Source organism: Martes martes, assembly GCF_963455335.1.
Source record: "Martes martes genome assembly, chromosome: 3".
Classification (NCBI taxonomy): Eukaryota; Metazoa; Chordata; class Mammalia; order Carnivora; family Mustelidae; genus Martes; species Martes martes.
In genome coordinates, this window is record NC_137890.1 from 11,360,975 (window position 1) to 11,385,469 (window position 24,495).

Consider the following 24,495-nt stretch of genomic DNA (forward strand, 5'->3'; position numbering starts at 1 on the left):
CCACACTTTCCTCTTTCCCTGGGGGACTTCAAACTGAGTGTGGCTCGCCTTGCTCTAGCCCCGGCGGGCACGCTCGGGGACACGGGCTCCGGGACTTGGGCTGGACGCATGTCCAATTCAGGCAATCCTTCCTACCTTGTTCCCTAGACTGAAATAAGCTTGAACAATGTTTATTCCAGTGACTTCCAGTTAAGAACCACCCTCTTTAGTGGCATTAACGCAGCCCGGTGAGCAGGTGGGCAGCTCCGCCGTCTTCTCTCTGTTACCCACGAACACACCGCCGCCCAGCATCGTGGCCGTTCTCGCCCACCTCAAACAGCGCGCCGCCCCTGACGTGCCGGCCCTCCAGCGCCGTCAGTACTCCACGCGGCGCTGAAGAGGCGGCTTCTTCGCACCTGCCAGCGGGAATCGACTTACGGATCCCGAGTCACCATCTGGAGCTGACGGCGTGTGAGCCAGACCCACGCTGGGAGCAGGGGGAGCTGCTGGCCGTAACTTCCCGCCGGTCCTGGAGTCTTCCGGGCATCGACTCGGAATGTGGTTTGGAGTCCGGAAGGCGCTGATGACGGGTGGCCACCTGGGCCACCAAGGCGGAGCAGCAGCGACCACCCTGCAGGCTGGTCCAGCTCTGGCTGCCCCAGAGGGGACTGCTCAGGTCTGCGATGGCCCAGCTGTGTCCTCGGGTACGCGAGCGACGTCGGTGTGAAGGGAAGAGCTTTCTCTGCCTGTGAGGCTTCTTCTGGAGCCTGTCTGTGTTCTCAGAAATGAACGACCCCGCACGCACCGGCGCTGGTTTTGACAACCGGCCGTTTGCGGAAGAGCCTGCTGGCTCTGAAGGCGGGCAACGGGGCTGCAGAGCTTCCTGCGTTTTCTCGGGGTGAGAAGACAAGTGTGACAGGAGGATTTCCACAGCTGAATGACCGTGTACTCACACCAGGTGAAGAAACTTACAAAGTAGAAATAATGTAACAGTTCTTCTTTTTGAAAACTGAACCATTACATTAAAAAGGCGTTATCTGTAAGTTTCTCCTAGTGTCCCGAACAGTAAAGACCCAAGGGAAAATCAAATTGCATGCCTGGGCTTAGGAAGGTGGGTAATAACCAGCCAAAAAGGACGAGAAGCAGAGACAGGGAGCGAAGACGGCAGGCTTGCGGTGTTGCCACAGCGTGGGGATGGGACACTTGTGGGAAGGGCCGCGCCTGCTAACTGGTCCCTGACAGGTGCCCAGGAAGCACTGCCTGCTGTGATGAGTCTCATCCCACCCAAGAGGGGCTGGCCCGGGGTGTGGCTGCCCCCCGCTGACCCTCTGGGCCTCAGTTCAGAGGTTCCCACCACCTGACAAAACCACCCTCGGGTTTTGCTTTCAGCGCTCATTTTAACTGCTTCCACTGTACTCGTTTTATATCCTCTGCTGGCCAAAGAACTGATGTGTGTCACAACAATCAAACGCGTGCTTGTTTGCTGGGAGCCCTGGCTGGCAGCGAGCAGCTGGGAGGAGAGTGTCGGGGCCGGACAGTCAGCTCCCCCGGTCACTGCCATCAAGGGAGAAGGCTGTGCTATTGCCACGAGGCCAGGGACCCGGTTAAACGCTGACTCGGGGCGAAGTTCACCCTCACGTACAACTCCTGTCATAGACAAATACAGCCACGCTTAAAAACAAGCCAAGAATGATTTTTGTTACACATTTCTAGTGGTTAAACAGCCCACAGAAGAACTGGCCTATGAAACTAATGTGGTGAGCCCAAGCCAAGTAAAAAAGACAGAAAAAAATCTTTTTAAAAAGGTAAGCATAAAATTCTAACAAAAGCCCATATTATTTGTGACTCTAAGAAAAACTTACATTTGTATAAATTCTAGCAAATGTTCAATTCTGATGATTATAAAATCACAGTATTTACAGACACTCAGTCTACCTCCTTCCCTATCCCCAGCATATGTATTAGCCACAAAACACATTAAATCTCACTGAAAACCCAATTTGTTTCCTCTACGGGCTGCTTCCTGTCTTTCCAGTTCAGCTATTAGAACATCTAAGGGAAGAGAAAATGTCAGTGTAACATTTCTAGGTCTTGACTAGATAAAAATCCGAAAATACACCCTGATCAGTCTAAATCAAGTTGCGCCTGCACGGAAGTGTCATTAATTCAGCGAGGATCCCCAGACTCTCTCAGTGGCTCCAAGGCTCTGTGCAAGGTGCCCGTGGTGGGCTGGGCTCGGTGACTCGGGTGTTGCCTATCTTTCCCGGCAGATGGCGAGCTCGGGGGGGGCCGGGACCACGCCTGCCGTGTGTCCCCTCCCCCTGCAACACAGAACCACAGAGCCTGGCACACGGAGGTGGCCAGTAGTGGTAAGAGAAGGGGTCAGTTTAGTGATATGAGTTCTTTAATGAACCGACCACCAACGAACAGGGCCTGAAACGCTGAAGTGGATAAAGCACTGGGGCCACGGCGGGGAGAGCACGGGGCCACACAGGCCGGCACACACCCCGTGTCTCGGTCAGCCTGGGCCCGCTGGGTTCGCGGCAGTCGGTCTGCTCGGGAAACTTAGAAAATGCCCCATAAAATTTCCTGGAAAGCATTTCTTTCAACATTCCTTCTCTATTTTGGAGCACAATAAGTACCGTCCTTCTGCTTGTGCATGGCTGGGAAGCTTCTGCCTAAAACTTCTCACTACAGAACATCAGAACACAGTTCTCCTGGGTTTCTAGTCTAAACAACTAAATAATCCTTTTCCCTAATTTCTTTTAAAAAAAGAAACAGGTGTAGCTGGGTTAACATCCCGAGAATGTGTTATGCTTTCCTGTCTTCCGCAGTGCTCATTCATAAAACCTGACGGTACCCGAACGGAACGCCACCAGTGTGGTTTTCTGTAGCTGAAGGCCTGGCTTTCTAGAGGCAAGGTTCAGAGGTGGTTTGACACAGGGGGCAGCAAGGAGAGGCTGGCACTGGAATTCTAGCTTCGCCGCGTGGAAGGTCCCCCCAGTGCCCTTGGACTCTGTTAGTGGCTTCCGGTCAAGGTCTGAGGCCCCCAGTGGCCCAGCGGGTTGCAGGTTGTGGGAACTTGACCAGGGGCAGGCAGAGCAGGAGAGCACTCGCCAGGCAGAGAGGCCAAATGCGTTTTTCCCGCAATACGTTTTCTAAAGAGAGATTTTGCTAAACCAGAAAAGAAACCTATAGAGATGAAGATAAACCCATACTGGTTTTCCTTTCCTTTAAAAAAAAAAAAATCCTAGGAGCGCCTGGGTGGCTCAGTGGGTTAAAGCCTCTGCCTTTGGCTCAGGTCATGATCCCAGAGTCCTGGGATCAAGGCCCGCATCGGGCTCTCTGCTCAGCAGGGAGCCTGCTTCCCCCCCCCCCCCCTGCCTACTTGTGATCCCTCTGTCAAATAAATAAGTGAAATCTTAAAAAAAAAAAAATAGATCACTCTTACTCGAGGGCCAATAAACGAACCCCTACCCTGGCCTTCTACCTGCAATTCAACTGCTTCCTGAGTCTTGTGAAGTAGGACGTTCATTCCAGTGCAAAGCATGGCAATTCTTCCCAGTGAAATGCTCCTCTGCTGTTTTGTTCAAGTAGGACTGTGGTTTTCTTTAACTTCCCTTTAACTAAGGGTGTCAAAAACAAATGGTTTTGGGGGTTTTTAGTTCCCAAATCCTGACACTTGCAGGAAGTGATGCCCACCTGGAGGAAGCCCGACCCAATCCCATGCTGGCTGGCTCATCCGTGCGGGCAACTGCCCAGGGCCCCATGCACACCCCGCCGGGAGAAGCAGCCCCAGGGAAGTCATGGGAGACTCGGCTCGCCCTCCCCTCCCCTGTGCTGTAAGGATCACGTGACCTCTGGGGCACAGTCAGATCACCTGGGGATCAGTGCACCTCTCTCCCACGATCACCTGACCACGCCCCTCCTCCTCTGATCACAGCCGCTGGCTGACTGAACGGTCACTGGTTATCGTACACTCCTGCAGGCTACAGACCCACTCAGAGGCCCCTTATTTTTGCATTTCTGCTTAGCTCTGACTTTGGTACCGAGGAGGCCCTCATGACAGACTGGATGAGCTCCACCGTTTGTACCTTTTAGAATACCCAGCAGAATGAGGCCCCCCCCAAAAGCTGGTTAATTATTGGACTGCCATGCAATATTTCATCCCAACACCTTTAGCTTTGGTATTCCCTTAGAAAACCTATTTCTCATCTAGGCGTTCAGATGGAAAAGTCTGACGTCCTACCACTCTCTAACGCACCTGTGAGGGGGAAACAAGTGTTTTTTCACCACACCTTCCCATTCGGCCCTGCTCTAACCACTGCTGCACACCCTCTGTGTGCCACGGAGGAAACAGGGAGAAACAGGGAGCCCCTCACGGGGCTCACCTCCACTAGGGAACACAGACAAGACTTGAGTCACTGCTGGACCAGCTCCCAATGCACTGTAATTATAAGTACACGGAGCAGAAGTGCAAAGTGTACCCCAAATAAAAGTCAGCAAGGGGGTGGTCTGCATGAGGCTGAGTACTTGCAGTTGAGGTGGGTTTTTCCGGTGACGGCGGCAAAGACTCCTGAGACGGGGAGAGAGGAGAGAACCTCACTAAGACTAAGATACTCTCAGACTAAATGTGCTTTGCTATTTACCAGCTAGGACTGAAAGGTTTCTGTGCTGAAAGCCATTCTCTCTCTGCTTGGGTCAATGAACATTTCAGAGGACAGCAACGGGATCCCTAGGACAGGCCTCGGGTGTTACAAACGTACTAGTGGTTACAGACCTCATTGGGGCAGGAGTCTCATGAGCACTTGAAAGCACATTTCCTGGGCAGCCAGGGAAGAAGTCACACACGTCACTACAGTTCTAACAGGCTCCTCCCTCCACCGTAGTCTACCCTCCAGGGAAACCCAGTGACGTAACTCCCCGTGAAAGATCCTCCCACGGTCCCCTAATGTCCGAAACACAGAAGTGGGAGTTCCCATGGCGGACGCTGGGGAGCGTGCCCGGCCGCTCAGGTCATCCTCCACTCCAACCTCACCCCTCTGTGCTTCCCCAAAAGTAAGGCACTTTCCACCCCAGGCTGACACGTGCTGCTGGCAGTCCTAGCTTAGTTTCCGTGGCCCCAGGACACTTGGGCAGAGCTGACCAGCCCTGTCTCTAGGCCTGGCTCCCCACCCTGGGCTCTGTAGCACAGGAGGCAGCTCTGATGCGGAGCAGACCAGTGGTGATTCTTGGCTGATGAGGAGGAAAAGAGGCGCGACTGGAAAGGGGGACACGGAGATCCGCGGCAGTTTCTCTTCCCTCTGTTGAGTCCTAGCTCTGGTTTAGTCCCGTTTAACTTCCTGGTCCAATTTTACCCATGTATCCCGCTAAGAAAACACTGAAGGATCATTTTCTAAGATTGGGAGGGTTTGAGAGAGACAAACTTAGTGAGTTTTTTCCTCCTTTGATTTAAAAAAAAAATAGGATGCTAATAGGACAAAAATTTCATTATTACTTTAGGTGTAATATGAGAATCTCTGGTTAAAAAGAAAAAAGAAAGAAATGGAATAATGTCTACACTCATTTTTAAGACAGTAGACATCTGAGCACATTGTACTATTAAAAAGAGTTGTGATAGGGTGGCGCTTGGTTTCGACACATTCTTAAGAGGGGTGGGGTGCCATCTTCAAAGGACGATGAATTGGCAAATGTGTGGGTCCACTTGTTGAAAAACAGTAAAAGTAGGTTGGGAAGAACTAAAAATCCAGAAACTTAACAACAGCAAAAGCAGAAAAAGTGGCAAAATTTTTCTATGGCTGTATGTCTGACTATCACTAGATTTGATAAGAGATGCACATTCTTTCTTACCATAGTCCTTGCTTTCCTATCTTAAAGGACTCATTAAAATTCCGGAATATATATTTTTTTACATCAGAAAAACCTCAATCATTTTTATTGTTTTTGGTTTAAAAAATTATTGTTGTGGTTTTTTTTTTAAGATTTTATTTATTTGACAGATCACAAGTAGGCAGAGAGGCAGGCAGAGAGAGAGAGATAGAGAGAGGAGGCAGCAGGCTCTCTGCTGAGCAGAGAGTCCAATGCGGGACTCGATCCCAGGACCCCAAGATCATGACCTGACCCAAAGGCAGAGGCCCAACCCACTGAACCACCCAGGAGCCCCCCAAATTATTGTTTCTTAATGCAATAAACAGCATGACTCTGATATTTAAATAAAGAAGATACAGTACATTTAACTGAAGGAGTATAAAGAAGTCTTGTTCATTCAAGCTATTTGATTACATTACTAACAAATATTATTTTAGATAGTGTCTAGCCTCAACAAACTAACCAAGAGATTATATATATTAAACATACATTTCTAAATGTTATTGTAAACATCCTGAAGGCAAGAACATTTTTTTTTTCCCTCTTTTACAGTTTGGCTAACACCTATCACAAGAACTGCCAGGAGTCTACCTAACAAACAACGCCCAGAGAAGAAACTGTGTTCTTTTTTTTTTTTTTTTTTTAAAGATTTTATTTGTTTATTTGACAGACAGAGATCACAAGTAGGCAGAGAGGCAGGCAGAGAGACAGAGGGGGAAGCAGGCTTCCTGCTGAGCAGAGAGCCCGATGTGGGGCTCGATCCCAGGACCCTGGGATCATGACCTGAGCCGAAGGCAGAGGCTTTAACCCACTGAGCCACCCAGGTGCCCGAAGAAACTGTGTTCTAATGAAATGACAGACTGTAATGGCCATGTTCAGGATAATCAAGAAACACAAGAAACAAGGTTTAGAAAATTACTGAATAAGGAAGCATATGTTAACAACAGCCTCTGATGTAGTTATATATCTTCACACCAGAGCAAGGAAGTAAATGCTGTTGAAACGGATCCTGACAACGTGTTAACCTGTTGTCCTTCTGGAAGGATCAAGGAGAATGATTCATCAGAACACCCTGAAGACTTCAATCACACACATTCTCCTTATTGCCGTGTTTTGACATTATTGTTTCAAAGTACAACACAAAGAACGGTCTCACCTTTAAATACCTCATACCCTCAACGGCTGCTCTGTGAGAAATGTGACTTGTGGTTCTGGCAAGTAAACAGTAAGAGAACAGAATTCTACTTTTTACCTGAACTGGAGAGTAGCAGCTTATTTTTTAATCTGTTACCATCAATATCTTACAAAAGGCTGAATTATTGGGTTGTTTTCCTATCCATGGGAATACCATTTTTCTAGAAATTCTCTAATGGAGGCGGAAGAGAACGGACTCCTTCCTCCACCTCTCAGGCCTGAGGAACTACTAAAATGATCAGCCTGAGTGAGAAGCTGTGAGGTTTTGGAAAAGCTGGATCGATTCATCAGGCACCGTCAGCTCGTTTCTTCCCAAGGCGTTTATGGTGGCCTAATCCAGGGTGGCAGCGGAAGCCCCGCCCTAACCGGGTGCCCTGGGTCGGAGGGACCTTGGCATAGTCTGGGGACAGAGGAGGTGACAGCCTGGACGTTGTGACCAGCTACAAAATGCTGCCCTTTATTTGTCTGATGAGAAAGCAATATGCGGGGGCACCTGGGTGGCTCAGTGGGTTAAAGCCTCTGCCTTCGGTTCAGGTTATGATCTCAGGGTCCTGGGATCGAGCCCCGCATCGGGCTCTCTGCTCCGCGGGGAGCCTGCTTCCTCCTCTCTCTCTGCCTGCCTCTCTGCCTACTTGTGATCTCTGTCAAATAAATAAATAAAATCTTAAAAAAAAAAAAAAGCAACATGTGCAGAAGGAAATTTAGAAGTGTTGTTCCTGCAATGCCCTGAACTACTTTCACAGATGTTTTTAACTTTCTAGTTTGAAATAATTCAAACTTACAGAGAAGTTTCAAGAACAAGAGAAAGAGCCCAGTTACTCTTCGTCCAGACCATTCCTCGGCCGCAGCCGCTTTCCGTCTCTACCACGCCCTCTTACTCCTTCCCGCAACAGGTGGGATGAAGCTGCGCACACCATGCCCCTTTACCCCTTGGTACCTGTAGGTATACTTTCCAGTAAGAATATTCTCTTTCTTAACCACAGTCTGCAGAGATGCCATGTCCTTGACACTTAACGTCGATACACGTGTATGGTCTAATCCACAGTGCGGCTGCACGAACGGACTCTCATGTGTCCGTTCACCAAAAACGTTTCCCGGTACAGAGCTCAGCTCGGGATCACGCCTGATCTGTCGTTAATGGGCCCCTTAGGCTCTAATCTGGAACAGCTATGACCTCAGTACTGTTGAAGAACATGGGTCAGGTATTTTACATAATATCCCTCAAATCGGGTATATCTGCTCTTTCTTTATGAGAGAAGTTTTGGGATTTTCTCTTGTAACACATAACTGATGTGTCCCTTCAGGGCATGCCCACAATGTGTCTTGGGTCCATTACTGGTCTCCTGATTCTGATAACTTGGCTAAGCTGGTGTCCGATTTCTCCACTGTACAGTTAACTGTTTTCCTCTGGTAAGTAATAAGCAACTTGTGGGGAGATACTTTGAGATTATATAACCAGCCTGCTCTTCTTCATGTATTGATGATTTGTACTGATTTTTTGCTCTGATAGTTGCAAAACTATGATTTTCTACTACCGTCCATCATCCCTTATTACATTCCTTTTCCTTTGTGTGTGTATGTGTATATCCATATAGTTCCTCATATCAGGATGAACTCATAGATCCCCCCTGTCCAGTAGATTATATTAAGTACCATCCTTATTTATTTTTAAAGGATTTATTTATTTTTTAGAGAGAGAGAAAGACAGCGTGTGGGGGGGGGAGGTGGAGAGGCAGAGGGAGAGGGAGAGACAGTCTCTCTCTCTTTTTTTTTAAAGATTGTATTTATTTATTTGACAGAGAGACAGCGAGAGAGGGAACAGAAGCAGGGGGAGTGGGAGAGGGAGAAGCAGGCTTCCCGCTGAGCAGGGAGCCCAATGCAGAGCTTAATTCTAGGACCCTGGGATCATGACCTGAGACAAAGGCAGACACTTAATGACTGAGCCACTCAGGCACCTCAGGGAGAGACAGTCTTAAGCAGACTCTGTGCTTAGCGGAAAGCCTGATGTGGGGCTCCATCTCACAACCCTAGGATCATGACCTGAGCCAAAACCAGAAGGCGCTTTACCGACTACTAGCTAGGCACCCCCGTCCTTACGTATTTTTTTTTAATTTTTTTATTTTAATAAACATATAATGTATTTTTATCCCCAGGGGTACAGGTCTGTGAATCGCCAGGTTTACGCATTTCACAGCACTCATCATAGCACATACCCTCCCCAATGTCCATTTCCCCACCACCCTCTCCTGTCCCCCCTCCCCCCAGCAACCCTCAGTCTGTTTCTTGAGATTGAGTCTTTTATGGTTTGTCTCCCTCCCAATCCCATCTTTTCATTTTTTCTTTTCCTACCTCCCCCCTACCCCCCACCCCCGCCTTGCATCTCCACTTCCTCATATCAAAGAGATCATATGATAGTTGTCTTTCTCCGATTGACTTATTTCGCTAAGCATGATACCCACGTCGTCGCAAATGGCAAGATTTCATGTCTTTTGATGGCTGCATAGTATTCCATTGTGTATATATACCACATCTTCTTTATCCATTCATCTGGTCCTTATGTATTTTGATACCCAAATCTTATGTGCCCAATTTGGTCAGCGGGACCCCCTCAAGCTGGCTCTGGTGTCCTCGGAGCCTGTTTCCTTGGTTCTGGAGCACTTCCTTAATTCCTTGCATGGTAGTCCAGGTCCTCTGTTTTCTTCACAACCCTGGGCCTGCAACCCACCATTTCATTTCTCTAGAGGCTCACTTCTGTCCGTGGGCCAACATATTTAGAAACTAGACTGGGCACTAGGTGTGGGCAGTGCTAATGGGATGGCATTGCTCCTGACTGCTTTAGGTTGACAGACTAAGACACATGTATGCTCCCCGCCCCCCCCCGCAGACTTAGTAAATCATGAGTTTATGCTGATACCTCTAATTCCAACCCAACCCCAAAGGGTTCTTCCTCGCTCTCTGCTGTTCTGAATTTGTATTTTCCTTCTTCTACAGTAAGATCAACCTATTTCCTCACTTGCTCAAATCTACAATAAATACAACATAATTTCAGAATTGCTGTACTCATACTACTGTGAACATGAACCTAGAAAGAGCTTTAGATTTCTTTGCAATTCTTTTTTTACTTTAGACTGAGGGTATATTATGTTCAAAAGTCACTAAAATTAATTTTTCCCTCTCTCCTATGATTATGTTATTCACTTAAAATACAGTTGGGTTATTTATTCGTTTCTTTTTAGTTTATGGTTGTCTCTATTATTGATTTGCTTTTTGAATATGTAAAACATTAACCTGATTCCTAAGTCAAAACCATACAAAATCCATACCCAGAGAAGCACCACTCCTTCCCTGTCCTGTCTTGTTCTCTCCTAACCCTTAGAGAAAACAAACGTCAGTAGTTTCCGGTATGTATAAAGTATTACAGATTTCAAAGTAAGTGATCACAATTTTTTTTTTCAAATCACACCTTCCTCAAACTTGTAATTCCCACAGTAGCCAATAAAGGCCCAAGTGTCTATCACTGTTACCAATAGCAGCTTAACTGTCTTTATATGCTCGTATTTATATGTATTTATATGCTTGCTTTCTTTCAAGTCTCGTTCAGCAAAAGGGCTTCAAGTGGGAAACAGAGGTTTAGGAAGGACCGGTGTTACTGATTACCTGTTCCTCAGAAACCTCGAGAGGAGGAGACGCTTGCTGCTCTGACTGCCGACCGTCCTGATAGTTTATATTCCGTCGCTGACGTAAAGGAGGGAAAAGACGATTCCAGTTGATCATTCCTCCCTAAAAACAGACCAGTACACGGTGATGAGACACAGAAGGAGAACCGGCTGAATGCCTGGTAGGGCTTTCTCTTGCAATGCGGTCATATCCATAGACTGGGACAATATCACACTGCTCTGCTGAATGCAAGTGATCCAAAGCCTGAAGCGTCACGCTACCCTCTGGCCGACAGGATGACATCTGCAGCCGTGGGAGGAGCCCGGAGAGAAAGAAGGTAATGGCACTGCCAGAGGTATTTGTGCAACTTGGCTCTGAAGACAACGGAGGACACACACAGATGTTCCTAACCTCAGCCCCACGGACCCCGTCCCACCTCCTCTGGCCCCTAGGAGCTCAGGGCTCTGCCGGATGGGACAGGGAAGATGACACAGAGAGAAGGCTGAGTCACTGCCGGCCCCCAGGAACCCGGCACCTCCACAGCCGCTCTTTAAAACGCTCCTCCTCTTCTTTTCCTCCTCCCACCCCTCCTTCTCCCTTTCTTCCTCCTTCTTTTAGTGAAGTAAGTTCTGAGCGCGCTTACTAGAGGGAGTTTGCAGGTGGAGATAAAACCCACATGGAGGGATGGGGTAGAGCATGTGAAGGCAAAGCCACACGCAGGGACAAAAGGTTTGGGAGCAGTGAGGGATCAGAACCAGCCTCTTGAGTAGCTCCATGGGTGACTTAGATCGATGGCAAAGTCATTTCTTGTTTATTCTATGTCATCAATGAAGAAAAAAGCCACTAGGTGAAGAAAAGTGCACACTGCACAATGCTTTTAAAAAATTCATGTTTTTAGCTATCTGCCAATATTTTAGTTTATTAATTTAAATCTCTATTTCTAGATTTAGGAAAATTACAGACTAAGACAACATGAAATTTTTCCTATTATGAATATCTAAAAATAGTAAACAAAGTAAGAAAAACATTTCACTTGCATAGCTGAGCACAAAAGGAAGAAAGGGAGAACCCAAGGTGCCAGAAACAAGCTCTGGAAAACCGGAGCAGTGAGCAAGGGTTGGGGTAAAGGGTGAGCACACCCTGCTACCATAGGGCCATCTGTTTGGGTTCATGAAAGAAGTCTGACTCTCAGCTCACTACCTGCATAAAGGCACAAGCCTCAAATGGCAACACCCGCAGTGAGAGAGAAGATGAGAAAAAAATCCAAAAGGCGCGCTGAGGGAGCTTGGCCTGCCTGAGAATTCAGAAATGAGAAATCTGAGGTTGGAGTTACATAAATATGTGTTACCAGTTTACGAAGTTACCAGTTACGAATTACCAGTTATGAAGTTACCAGTTCATTACCAGTTATGAATTTATGAAGTTACATAAATATGTGTTTTAAGAGCCCATCAACAGTTACATAAGAACTGGTTCTGGGATAGTGCTGCGTACACCCAAGGAGCCAAGCAGAAGCAGGTGTGAGACTACACTGGAGGCTCACTCTCTCACGCAGGGATTACACGGGATTTATAGCTAAAACTCCGACTGGGAGTCACTCAGAATCCAAAATTCAAAACCCATGAGGAAAAAACCCATCACAAGTAAGACTCAGTATGTGCAATAAATAGGAGGATTAGATCCCCAAAACCCCACTTACTTATTTGAGAGACAGAGCACTCGCACAAGTGCGAGCATGAATGGGGAAGAACAGAGGGAGAAGCGGGCTCCCTGCTGAGCAGAAAGGCCGACATGGGGCTCGATCCCAGGGCCCTGCGATCGGGACCTCAGCCGAAGGCAGATGTTTAATTGACTGAGTCACCCAGGCATCCCCCGAACCTAAATTTATAACAATCTGAAAACAACAATAATTTCACAAGTTTTAAAATGACTAAGATATAGAAGGAAGACTTTAAAAAAGAAGTAAGATATTACTAAAAAAAGATTTGAAAAAAATTAGGGAAATTAAAAAGAGAGACATTATACAAAGTTGTTTTAGACACTGGTACGAAGAAATTCAAATACGCTAGTGATAATAATACATTTACATGGACAACTTCTCTATTTTGAAATGTCTCCTACCCACCCCCAACAAGCCTAAAACATCAGTAAAAACACAGACAACTTAATGGAAAAAGATGAAAAAAGAAGTACCAGAGAAGTACTAACAGAAGAAAGCTGACGTCATGTCACTATATCCCTGTCAAATAAATTAGGCCTCAAGGGCAAAACAGGTATTCCTGGAGATAAAATCACCGTGATGTGTCAGTATTATTATTTTTTAATATATTTCATGTATTGGGGCGCCTGGGTGGCTCAGTGGGTTAAAGCCTCTGCCTTCAGCTCGGGTCATGATCTCAGGGTCCGGTCCTGGGATCGAGTCCCGCATCGGGCTCTCTGCTCAGAGGGGAGCCTACTTCCTCCTCTCTCTCTGCCTGCCTCTCTGCCTACTTGTGATCTCTGTCTGTCAAATGAATAAATAAAATCTTTTAAAAAAATTTTATTGACTGATTTGAGAGAGAAAGAGAGAGAGTGTGCGAGTGAGCGGGGTGGGGGTTGGAGCAGAGGAAGAGGGACAGCAGACTCCATGCTGACCACGCAGAGCCTAGCTTGGGGCCTAATCCCACAACCCCGAGACCACAACTGAACCAAAACCAAGAGCCAGATGCCTAACCAACTGAGCCACTTGAGCACCCCACGTAAGTATTATGTTTATAAACACAGTGGTGCCAAACTACACAACACAAAAATTAAAAGAACTAATAGAGGAGAGAAACTACCCAGACATGTATTTAATTTTTAGCATCTATTGATAGATCAAGCAGACAAAAATTAATAATACAGAACATAGGAAGTTGTATAAGTGGGTGTATATGAGTGGTACTCAGTATTTAGAGAATACTTTTAAAATTATATTTATAAAAGTGACTGCATACTTTTTATTATATATGAAATATTTATTAAAAGGGACTGCATACTAAGTGCTATATGAAATGTCCACAAACAGCAAAATAGAAATACTACACAGACTGTATTTTCTGACCGCAATGCAATTACATTTGAAATCAGTATCAAAATTAAAAGTAATGTAAAACAAAAATTCACATACTGGAAATCAAAAATGGAAAAAATCATAATGAATATTAGAATATAGCTAAAAGTAGATAAAATTGAGGGGCTCCTGGGTGGTGCAGTTGGTTAAGCATCTGAACACCCTCCTCAGGTCATAGTTTTGGGGTTGTGAGATGGAGCCCACATCAGGCTCCTCACTTAGCACGGAGTCTGCCTGAGATTCTCCATCTCCCTTTCTCCCTCTGCCCCGCCCTCCACTCGTGTGTTCATGCACACGCACGCTCTCTCTCTCTCTCCAATCAATCAATCAATAAAATCTTTTTTAAAAAGTGAATAAAATTGAGACTATTACTTATCAAAGGTGGTGGATATAACTAAACAGTTGCTATAATTTTAAAATACTGAGCTTAAAGAAAATGAAGACTGACAAAGAGTTAAATATATTCAATAAGTTAGAGAAAGTAATAATTATCTAAAGAAATTAGAGAGAATGAGAGCAGATGCTAGTTGAGAAAGCCGGGAGTAGACGTTAGTAAAGTAGAAAATAAAGACACAATAGAAGGAATCAATAAAATCCAATGTTGTTTTCCTTAAAAAGGTTTTTATTTTAGAGAAAGAGAGAGAGAACACGAGCGATGGGGAGGAGCAGAGGGAGAGACTGTGCTGAGCACAGAGCCCAACGTGGGGCTCGATCCCACGACCCCGAGATTGTGACCTCAGCGGACATCAAGAGTCAGACCCTCAACCAAGTGAGCCACCCAGGTGCCCCTTAAGTTGGTTGTTTGAGAAGTCATGTAAAATGGAAAGCTTGGCAACCGTGATAAGAAGACAAAGAAAGGAACATAAGTGGTATTAGGAAAAATACAAGAGATATCATGACAGACAGTAAAAAAACACAATACGTTATTCATACCAATAGCTTTGATGAAACAGATTATTTCCTAGGAAAATATATTTACTACAACTCATTCAAGAAGAAACAAAAATTGGTAATCATTTTTGAAAACTGTTCAGGAGCATCTACTAAAGCTGCACACGTGTGTCTACCTCAGTGACTCTGCTCCCAGACAACAGAATGTAAACGCACGTCCACCGAAAGGCATGACTAGAACATTCTCAGTGGCACCATTTGTGATAGGCAAAGACTGGAAACTACCCAAAGGTGCATGAAGTGAGATGGATAAATTATGGTGGAATCACATAATAAAAAATTTTACAGCAGTTAAAACGAACAAACTACAATTGTATAGCAATATAAATGAACCTCTCAAATATAATGTTACATAAAACACAAGAAAGTACGTTCATATGATTACTTTTATAAATGTTTACTTCTATGTATACTTCCAAAAAAAGCTGCAAAAAGAAATAGAAAACTGGACTAATTTTACCCATTTAATGTAACTGAAATCATACTGAAGAAAATCTACCCACCAAACGTCTCTAGGTGAAGTCTACAGAACTTTTAAGGACATACTGTCTTATAGACATCGTTCTCAAGAAGAAAAAAAGAGAAATAGCTCCCCCCCTCCCTTTCTGAAGCTGGATAACACTGTTTCCCAAACCAGACAAGGCCGTTACCAGAAAGAAAAACTGTAAGACAATTTGCTTTTCATTTATGGACAGACATAATACTCCTAAATAAAATATTAGTAAACTCAACCCAACAATGTTAAAAAAATAATCATCTTATCTGAAATAATGTACTACATTAGGATTTATCTCAGAAATCTCAGAAAATCTAGTACTGTAATTCACACATTAACGGACTGAACGCCTGTTCCACCTCTTACATTCAATACAAGTCACAGGATAAGGAGGCTCACACTAACCGACTATGAAAGAAAATGCAGAAGGATGAAAAGAAAAACAAAACTGCCATTATTTACGCGTAACTCTCTTCTTAAAAAAAGAGAGTAAGAGAGTAAAAGACACAGAAGTATCAGTTAACAGTCGTCCACTGTGACCACTTAGAAAATGCAAGTGTTAAAAATAACTATTTACCAATCGAAATAAAAACTCCAAGATCTGCAAGTACTCTATGGAGAAAACAGTAAATGATGTGGGGAGCAAAGGTAAAAGATATTTTAACTAAACTTCCTCACTACTTCTGGCCCACGGACAGGTGCTGCGACAGGCCTAGTGACCTTCACGCAGGAGCTCAAACGCCTCAATGTCAATAGTTTGCTAGAAGCAAAAGGCAATCTTAGCTTGACCTTAGCTTGACCTTAGCCCCACCTCCGGTATCCTGTTAGTCTTCTTTAGTATATAAAAATCCCTTTGGAAATTTCCTTTCTCTCTACCCCTCCAAGATATATGTTAGCAACCATCCTCCAAATATATGGCACACTGATACCCACCTGAAGGGTGTCACAGCTAGGCTTTGCGAGACAATAGGAAATGACCCTCAAGGTCCTGGCAACCTTGCTTCCACATTCCTCAGACACTTCCGCTATCCCTAAGCCCCTCCCAACTTGTAGGCATATAACCAGCCCCTCCTCACAACCCCAGTGCAGCTCTTTCTGCCCACGGATCCTATCCCCCAGCTTTAATAAAACCATCTTTTTTGCACCAAAGACATCTCATGATTTCTTTCTTGGCCCTTTGCTCCCAGGGCCCAACATTTCACATCAATAAACTTGAATGAAGGGGTGCCTGGGTGGCTCAGTTGGTTGGGCGACTGCCTTTGGCTCAGGTCATGATCCTGGAGTCCCGCATCGGGGTCCCTGCTCGGCGGGAGTCTGCTTCTCCCACTGGCCTCTCCTCTCATGCTGTCTCTCTCTCAAATAAATAAATAAAGTCTTTAAAAAAATTAAAAAAAAAAAACAAAAAACACTTGACTGAAGAATATTGGAAGACCTAAGTGAAAAGACTCCACACAGTCCCGTCTGCAAAGACTCAACACGGCGGTCTGCTCAGATGCTGTCGAATTCAGTCTCCAGCAAAGACCACTGGTTGGCTCTGAATATCCATATTCCCTTTTCTTTAAAAGTAGGGTTTTCTGTGTGTGTGTGACATGTGGTTCCTACAGTTTGTAGCCCTGCCATGTGGACTCGGTTCTGCCAACAGTACTATGTAAAGAGAGGGGCAAAGGGACTTCCAGAAGAAGAGGTCAGTGGCGCCCTTCCTCTTGGGTCCTACTTCGTGGGGTCCTACTTCTTCCTGGAGCTCAAGCAGCCTTCAGGGGCTGGGCAACGGAAGCCCTGTACCCGCGATAGAACAGCAGCCAGGGAGGAGCCTGGCCCTGCCATGTCACGCCCCTGCCTCACCACGCCAGGCCTGTCCACGTCAGCACTTCTTCCACATGAGAAACAAACTTCTGCCTTTACAAACTTTGTTATTTTGTGTTTTCTGTCATATGGAGCTAAATCTAATCCTAACTGCTATAGACTGAAAATTCAAAAGTGTGTGGTTGTCTTTTGGTGGAACTAGACAACATGAAGTTGAATTAAGAGCCCAACTAGACATGGATATTTTGAAGAAGTACAATAAGGGAGGATTTCCCACTACCAGCACCAGTCCTAATGGACTATTAGATGGTAGTAATTAGAGTAGCATTAGTACGTGACAAACTATACAAAGAAACAGGAGAGAGTGTCTGGGAATCAGAAGTGGACATTAACACTTGGGCTATGATAAAGCAGACATTACAGGTCAGCAGGAAGAGGACACACTATTTAATGAACAGCAGTGGGATAACTGGCTTATGGAACAAGAGAAAATTAGACCTTTACTTCATACTATATATAAAAGTAAGTTTATTTTAAAAATAAAGATTTAGAGGACACAAAGAAATGGAAAGATATTCCATGCTCATGGACTAGAAGAACAAATATTGTTAACATGTCTATAATACCCAAAGCAGTCTACAGATTTAATGTAATCTCCATCAAACCACCAACAGCATTTTTCACAGCCAACCCTAAAATTTGTATGGAACCACAAAAGACCCTGAGTAGCCAAAACATTCTTGAAACAAACAAACAAACAAACAAGACGGGTGGTATCATAATTCCAGACTTTAAGGTAAACTACAATGTTGTAGTAAGCAAAGCAGTATGGTACTGGCACAAAGACAGAAACATAGATCAATGGAACAGAACAGAAAGCCCAGAAATGAATCCAAAATTACATGGTCAATTAATCTTCACAAAGGAGGAAAGAACATACAATGGAAAAAGGACAATCTCTTCAACAAAACTGGACAACTACATGCAAAAGAATGAAACTGGGCCACTTGCATATGCCAAACACAAAAATAAACTCAAAATGGATTAAAGATCCAAATGTGTGATCTGAAACCATAAAAATCCTAGAAGAGAGCATAGGCAGTAAGTTCTCTGACATTGGCTGTAACAAGTTTTTTCTAGATATGTCTCCTGAGGCAAGGGAAATGAAAGCATAAAGTTAACTACTGGGACTACTAAAAAAAAAAATCTTCTGCGTGTGAAGAAAATAATCAAAACTAAAAGATAACCTTCTGAATGGGAGAAAATATTTGCAAATGACATTTCTGATAAAGGGTTAGTATACAAAATATATAAAGAACTTACACAGCTCAACACCAAAAAACAATCCAATTAAAAAAGGGTCAAAGACATGAACAGACATTTCTCCAAAGAAGACATACAGATGACCAACAGACACATGAAGAGATGTTCAACATCACTGATCATCAGGGAAATGCAAATCAAAACTATAATGAGATATCACCTCATACCAGTCAGAATGGCTAGAATCAAAAACACAAGAAACAAGTGTTGGCAGGAATGTGTAGAGAAAGGAACCTTTGTGTACCGCTAGTAGGAAAGCAAATTGGTGCAGCCGTTGTGGAAAATAGTATGGAGGTTCCTCAAAAAGTTAAGAGTAGGGGCGCCTGGGTGGCTCAGTGGGTTAAAGCCTCTGCCTTCGGCTCAGGTCATGATCCCAGGGTCCTGGGATCGAGCCCCGCATCGGGCTCTCTGCTCAGCAGGGAGCCTGTTTCCGCCTCTCTCTCTCTGCCTGCCTCTGCCTACTTGTGATCTCTGTCTGTCAAATAAATAAATAAAATCTTTAAAAAAAAAAAAAAGTTAAGAGTAGAATTACTCTATGATCCAGTAATCACACCACTGGGTATTTACCCCAAAATACAAAAACCACTAATTCAAAGGGATATACGAACCCCTATGTTTATAGCAGCATTATTTATAATAGCCAAATTTGCAGGCAGCCCCAGTGTCCACTCACAGATGAATGAACAGAGATGTGGGATGTGTGTATGAGTAAAGGGACTATCTGTATCTATATCTATCTATCCATCTATCTATAAATGGAGTGTTACTCAGCCATAAAAAAGAATGAAATCTTGCCATTTGCAACAACAAAGATGGAGCTAGACTATGTTCTTTTTTTTTTTTTAAAGATTTTATTAATTTTATTTATTTGACAGAGCAAGAGCGAGTGTGTGAGCACAAGGAGGGGAAGTGGCAGGCGGAGGAAGAGGGAGAAGCAGCCTCCCCACAGAGAAGGAGCCCGACATGGGGCTCTGGGATCATGACCTGAGCCGAAGGCAGACACTTAACATGGGCTTGAACTGTGCAGATCCACTTACACACAACGTTCGGATGAACACGGTACAGTTTATTATTTATTATTGGTGGGCTTCCAGTCAGCAACAGGCCCTTAGTAATTAAGTTTTGGGGGAGTCAAAAGCAATACATGGGTTTTTCACTGTGTTGGCGGTCAGTGCCCCTAATCCCCACGTGTTCCCGGTCAAGTGCATAGGAACAGATGATTCACACAAGAGGGAAGCCTGAGTCAATACAGGTAAGGAAACATGTTCAACTCACTGGGATTAGGAAATGCAAATTAAAACAGCAGTGGGTTATTTCTCACCCACAAGACTGGCAGAAATAAAATGCCTAACACCACCAAGTATGCGGAAGCCGTGAAGGAAACGGAGACTCGGACTGTCGGTGAGAGTGTAGTTCGGCACAGTCTGGACAGTGACGAGTCCGGACTGAGTAAAACTGAGGCTTGTCTATGACCCAGCAATTTCACTTCCAGGCAGCTACAGTTAGGAGGGTGTTCTATGAAGCACTGATTAGGATAGCAAGCAAGAAAATGTAAAAAAAGTAACTGAACAGAAGTAAGGACATAAATTAATAAATGGTTTTGTCCTATAAAGGACTATTACATGGGCAGCTGGAATAAAGGAATTAGATCTACCAAATAAATCTCTGTGACACAGAAAGTCACAGGAGAATAGGAATATATAACGCCATTTACATGAATTTTAAAAATACTCAGAACAACAGGATATTATTGAAACGATTTTATGGATATATACTGGTGGTGGTTTTGCCCCCTTGGGGGGGTATTTGAAAATGTCTAGAGGCACTTTTGGCAGGGTGTGTGGGCGCAGGATAGAACCGACCGGCCCAAAATATCCACAGCGTCTAGGCTGAGGAACTCTAACACGAAAACATGTGCTAAACATACAGGCATAGGGTTAGGCCCCCACCCACCAGCTGCAGGCCAGTGGGAAAGGCAATGAACCTTTGGTTGAAACTGTAACATTTTATTTCTTTAAAGGGAGTGAGAGGGGAAGAGCAGGCAAAGCAAAACCAAACGCCAATCCCTCTGCTCCTGTGATGGCAAAAAAGTGCTTAAAAAGCAGAAAGTTACAGGAGCTCTAGGCTCTAGGATGTTTTGACACTAACTTGCTCTCGATGCAGGTTAACTATGAGCCTCTACAAACAGGAAACGCTTCCTTTACTTTGTCTTCTTCAAAAGCAATAACCACATATTTAAAAGAGGAAAAAGGAAACAGCTTGCATTTTGATCAACCGTTTTTATGAAATATCTGTCATTAGTGGTAAAGAGATTCTTCAAATGAAATAAAATTTGTTATAAAAATTTAAAAAGTGACCGATTTTCCAGTTCAGAACTGTAAACATAACACTTTATCAAGCAGACGCCCCGTGGACTAAACCCTACCTCTAAAGGCTTTGGCGGGTTTCAGGGCAGGCTGACGAGGCGGCGTGGACGCTGAGAAGCGTCTACACGGGGAAGCTGGGTCACAGCAGTGCCCTAGTGGCTCTCTGTGGGCCACTCCCAAGGGAGGGTAGAAGCAAGGTGCACGTGGAGCCCATTGTCTCAGGGGAAGGCAAGACCATCCGGAAATGGAAAAAATCAGGAGGCAAGGTGGACTAGAATTCAGACGGGCGCCGAGCAGCATCAGCTAAAGGGCCCGGCAGGTGCAGAGCGGGCACCGCGCAGCCGAAGCACGGGGGCGAAGCTTCAGAGAGGACGGGGGCTTCACTGAATTAGAAAGGACGAGGAGATGGAGAGGAGAACCAGACACTTGTCAACCTGTTCAAAGAATAGGTTTATACCCGCTTCAAGGGACAAGGCGGGGAGCACTAAGGAGCGAGGAGACAGGAGCAGTCAGGCGGAGGCAGCTGAGGGACCGAGAGCAGTCCCCAGAGCTAGGTGACCTGGGTTCCCAGCCCGGCCCTGCCACTTACGGTGCGACCTCGGGCCGTAGTCTGAGAGAAATTTTTCTGAGCCTGTTTTCCTCTTCTATGAGAATAACACCACACTTACCTCATAAAGACATTATGGGAAATAAATGAGTTAATACATGGAAAGCATTTAAAACAGACCCTGAAAACTTTTTTTTTAAGACTTTTTATTTCTTTGACAGACAGAGATCACAAGTAGAAAGAGAGGCAGGTGGAGAGAGAGGAAGCAGGCTCCCCACTGAGCAGAGAGCCTGACTTGGGGCTTGATCCTAGGACCCTGGGATCATGACCTGAGCTGAAGGCAGAGGCTTTAACCCACTGAGCCACCCAGGCGCCCCAAGCCTGAAAACTTCTAAAAGCTTATTATATATATCAGCTATTGTCCCCACCTAATGTCTGCATTATGCCTTCCAGAGTTATTTCTTGTCTTGCCAATTCGACTGTGGGGCCCACGGGGCTGTGACGGGGCGAGAACGGCGCTCCCCACAGACTCCCAAGGCAGCCAGTACGGCTCGAGGCTCAGGGCAGCCTGCACTCGCTCCCCAGTCACAGAGCGAAATGCAGAACAATTACGGAGTGGACACTGTGAAGGAGATGGTTGAGAACAAGTAAAAGTCTCTCTGGAGGCACCATCCTCTTCTCTGAGAAGGGCCGGTCGCTGGGAGCGAGGCACGCTGGATCCCCAGGCTGCGGCGGCTGAAAGGCCTCATCCGTGTGCGAGGCCTGAGCGTCGCGCAGGCAGCAGGGCTCTCTGCTCTGCGCAGTCTGTGGCTGCCCGGGGACCCCGGCCGGGAGAGTCAGAGGGAGGCTGTGGGTTCAGTAGGGAGACGATAAGACTGCGTGGTGATGTCTGCCTGAGGAGCAGAGGAAATGAGGCGGCACCCATGCTAGGAATTACTAACCCTCCACAGACCAGGACTTTCCAGTATTCTCCACGTCACGGCACATACAGGAGAAGATGTATCTGCATGACACTCTCGGAACAGACCACCAAAGCTCCCTGCAGCCAGCGGCCCCGTGGGCTGAGGGGATCCGTATCGCAGCCCATCTGTGACCATGACACGGTGGCTGGGAAGTTCTACCACAGAAAAGACTGGTCTGTTTTATTAGCACTAGTTAAGCTAAAAGCAGCATAATTATCTGGTGTCTACTAATGTACCTGTTAGGACCTCAGGCAATGAAGCTAGAAAGAGAAGCTGGGTGACTGCGTGCCTTCTAGAAACTCACTTTGGTCTTCTAACCATTCATTTTTCCCTTTTGCTTCTAGGGTACCAATAACACCCTTTACGTGATCCAGAGGAACCACCTCAGCTCTCTGCTAGAAACCCCGGGGGCACTGGGCCTACGACCCCTCCCTGCTCCGCTCTCGTGGCCGTCCACTTTCTCGGTCTTTCTAGCTCTCTGGTCATGCCTTCTCAGTGCCCCTCGCAGCTGTCTTCTACTCCTATCCTTGAAATTCCAGGGCCCCTTAGGTTCTGTGTGGGGTTATTCCTCTTCTTTTCCATGTCCCATCCCCAGGGGCTTGGGCTTTCCTAGGGCTTTAGTCACCACGCATGTGGTGGAAACTCCGAAACCCCTACCTCCCAGTGCTGCACCCCAGAGCTACACACCTGCCTCCTGGACACTCCCACTTGGATGTTCCAGAGACATCTAAGATGGAACATGTCTCGAACAACGTTCATCTTCAATCCCATGTCTCTGTGTCCCCAATCCTGGGGATTGATGTCAATACCCACCCACTTGCATAAGCCAGACCACTAGGCTCTGTCGACAGTAACTCCTCAATGTCTGGGAATCTCTACCCATCTCTCTCCGTCGCACTCTCACTGCGCTGTTTCAGGCCTGCATCAGGGTGCGGGGGTTTCACAGCGAATTTCCTAAGATACAAATCTCGCCGGCAGCAAGCGTCTTAGCAGGTGTTGGGAGAAAAGAATAAGTTAGAGGGAGACTCAGTGAGCACTTGAACAAAATCCCAGGCTACTTTCGCAGCTCTCGGTTTCACTTTTTCTTTGTGGTTTATGCTACTGACCGGTTTTGGGGACTCAGACACTTCATTTCATACCCTTCTTCTCGGCAAAACTGAGAGCACTTTCCACAGTAGTAAGATCAGGAGACAAAACACAAGGCTTTGCTCGGTTTGGAGAGCCTCTGGCTTGGAAGGCAGGAGTCCCGCCAGTCCTGCTGCTCTCGGCCACGTCTCTTCTTCCTTTCTTGCTCTGGCGAGCAGAGCTCCGGAGGCCGCGGCCTCGCTCCATTCTAGTCTCGGGCTGGGAGGGTGAGGTCCAGGGGTGCCGGCCTAGGGACTGAGCTGGGTGTCAGTGAGGGGAGGGGCACAGAGCGACCCGGAGAGGCTACCGTCAGGAGGCTTTGTGACAGCCTAGGACACAGCCCAGCAGCTGGGCTACCATGGCAAGGAGCACCGTGACTGGGGTGCGAGCCAACAGGCGTGCTCCCCGAGTCTCATGTGTTCTATGTGGTGACATTTCTCTCGGGAGGCCCCAGGCTCCTACCACAGCCTCTCTTACTTCTCCTGAGACATAGGTACAATTCTAACAAGTTAGTTTCTACTTTAGCTGCAAACGTAAGAGACGGATTCTTCTTTTGCAGCAACAAAGCACGGTCCCCGGTGAATTCCCGCTGGGGAGCCACAGCGTGGCAGGGGAAAGAAAGTCTGGAAAAGAGCAGCAGGGCTCAGCCTCAGCTTCGCCGTTCGCCCTGGTGACAGGCTCTGCTGCCTGCCCTTCGGGGCGCGAGGACGAAGTGTGGTACTGGGAGCGCATGCTGAGCCACACAGAGCATTTGTGTCCGTCACTGTTTTGCAAAGGCGGGCTGACCGACCCCTGTCTCTGAATGGGGAAGTCAGCATCAAAGATGTCCCCAGCTTTCTGGAGTGGGGTGGTTTGGCTTCTGGTAGAGCAGGGGAACGCTCAGCCTCTTCTGTGAGGAGGAGCTGGTGGTGAGGGGTGGTGTGAGGGAGACAACACGTGTCCCCAGACCCAGCCTCGGGCTGGGGACATTTGGTGGAGGAAGAGGACACCTATCTCTTGTTTGAAAGCTTTTTTCCTTAGTTTTATTTACATGCTCGTGACCACAGAACCCAAGTTACGGTAGGGACGGCACAGGGTAAGGACCTCAGCGCACCTTCCTTGAAAACAGGAATAAAAGCACTTTCGGTAAGGAA

The 24,495-nt window shown here is 46.2% G+C and overlaps 1 protein-coding gene across 2 annotated transcripts in view; it reads right to left on the reverse strand.

Annotated features, from left to right (window-relative positions):
- The window catches only part of UBAC2 (UBA domain containing 2), a 171,751-nt gene that overhangs the window by 4,094 nt on the left and 143,162 nt on the right, over positions 1–24,495 (reverse strand). For both annotated transcript variants that reach the window (XM_080798195.1, XM_080798196.1), the window contains one exon: positions 10,699–10,821. In XM_080798195.1, coding sequence (XP_080654321.1) covers positions 10,699–10,821 — 123 coding nt within the window. The remainder of the gene's footprint in view (positions 1–10,698; positions 10,822–24,495) is intronic.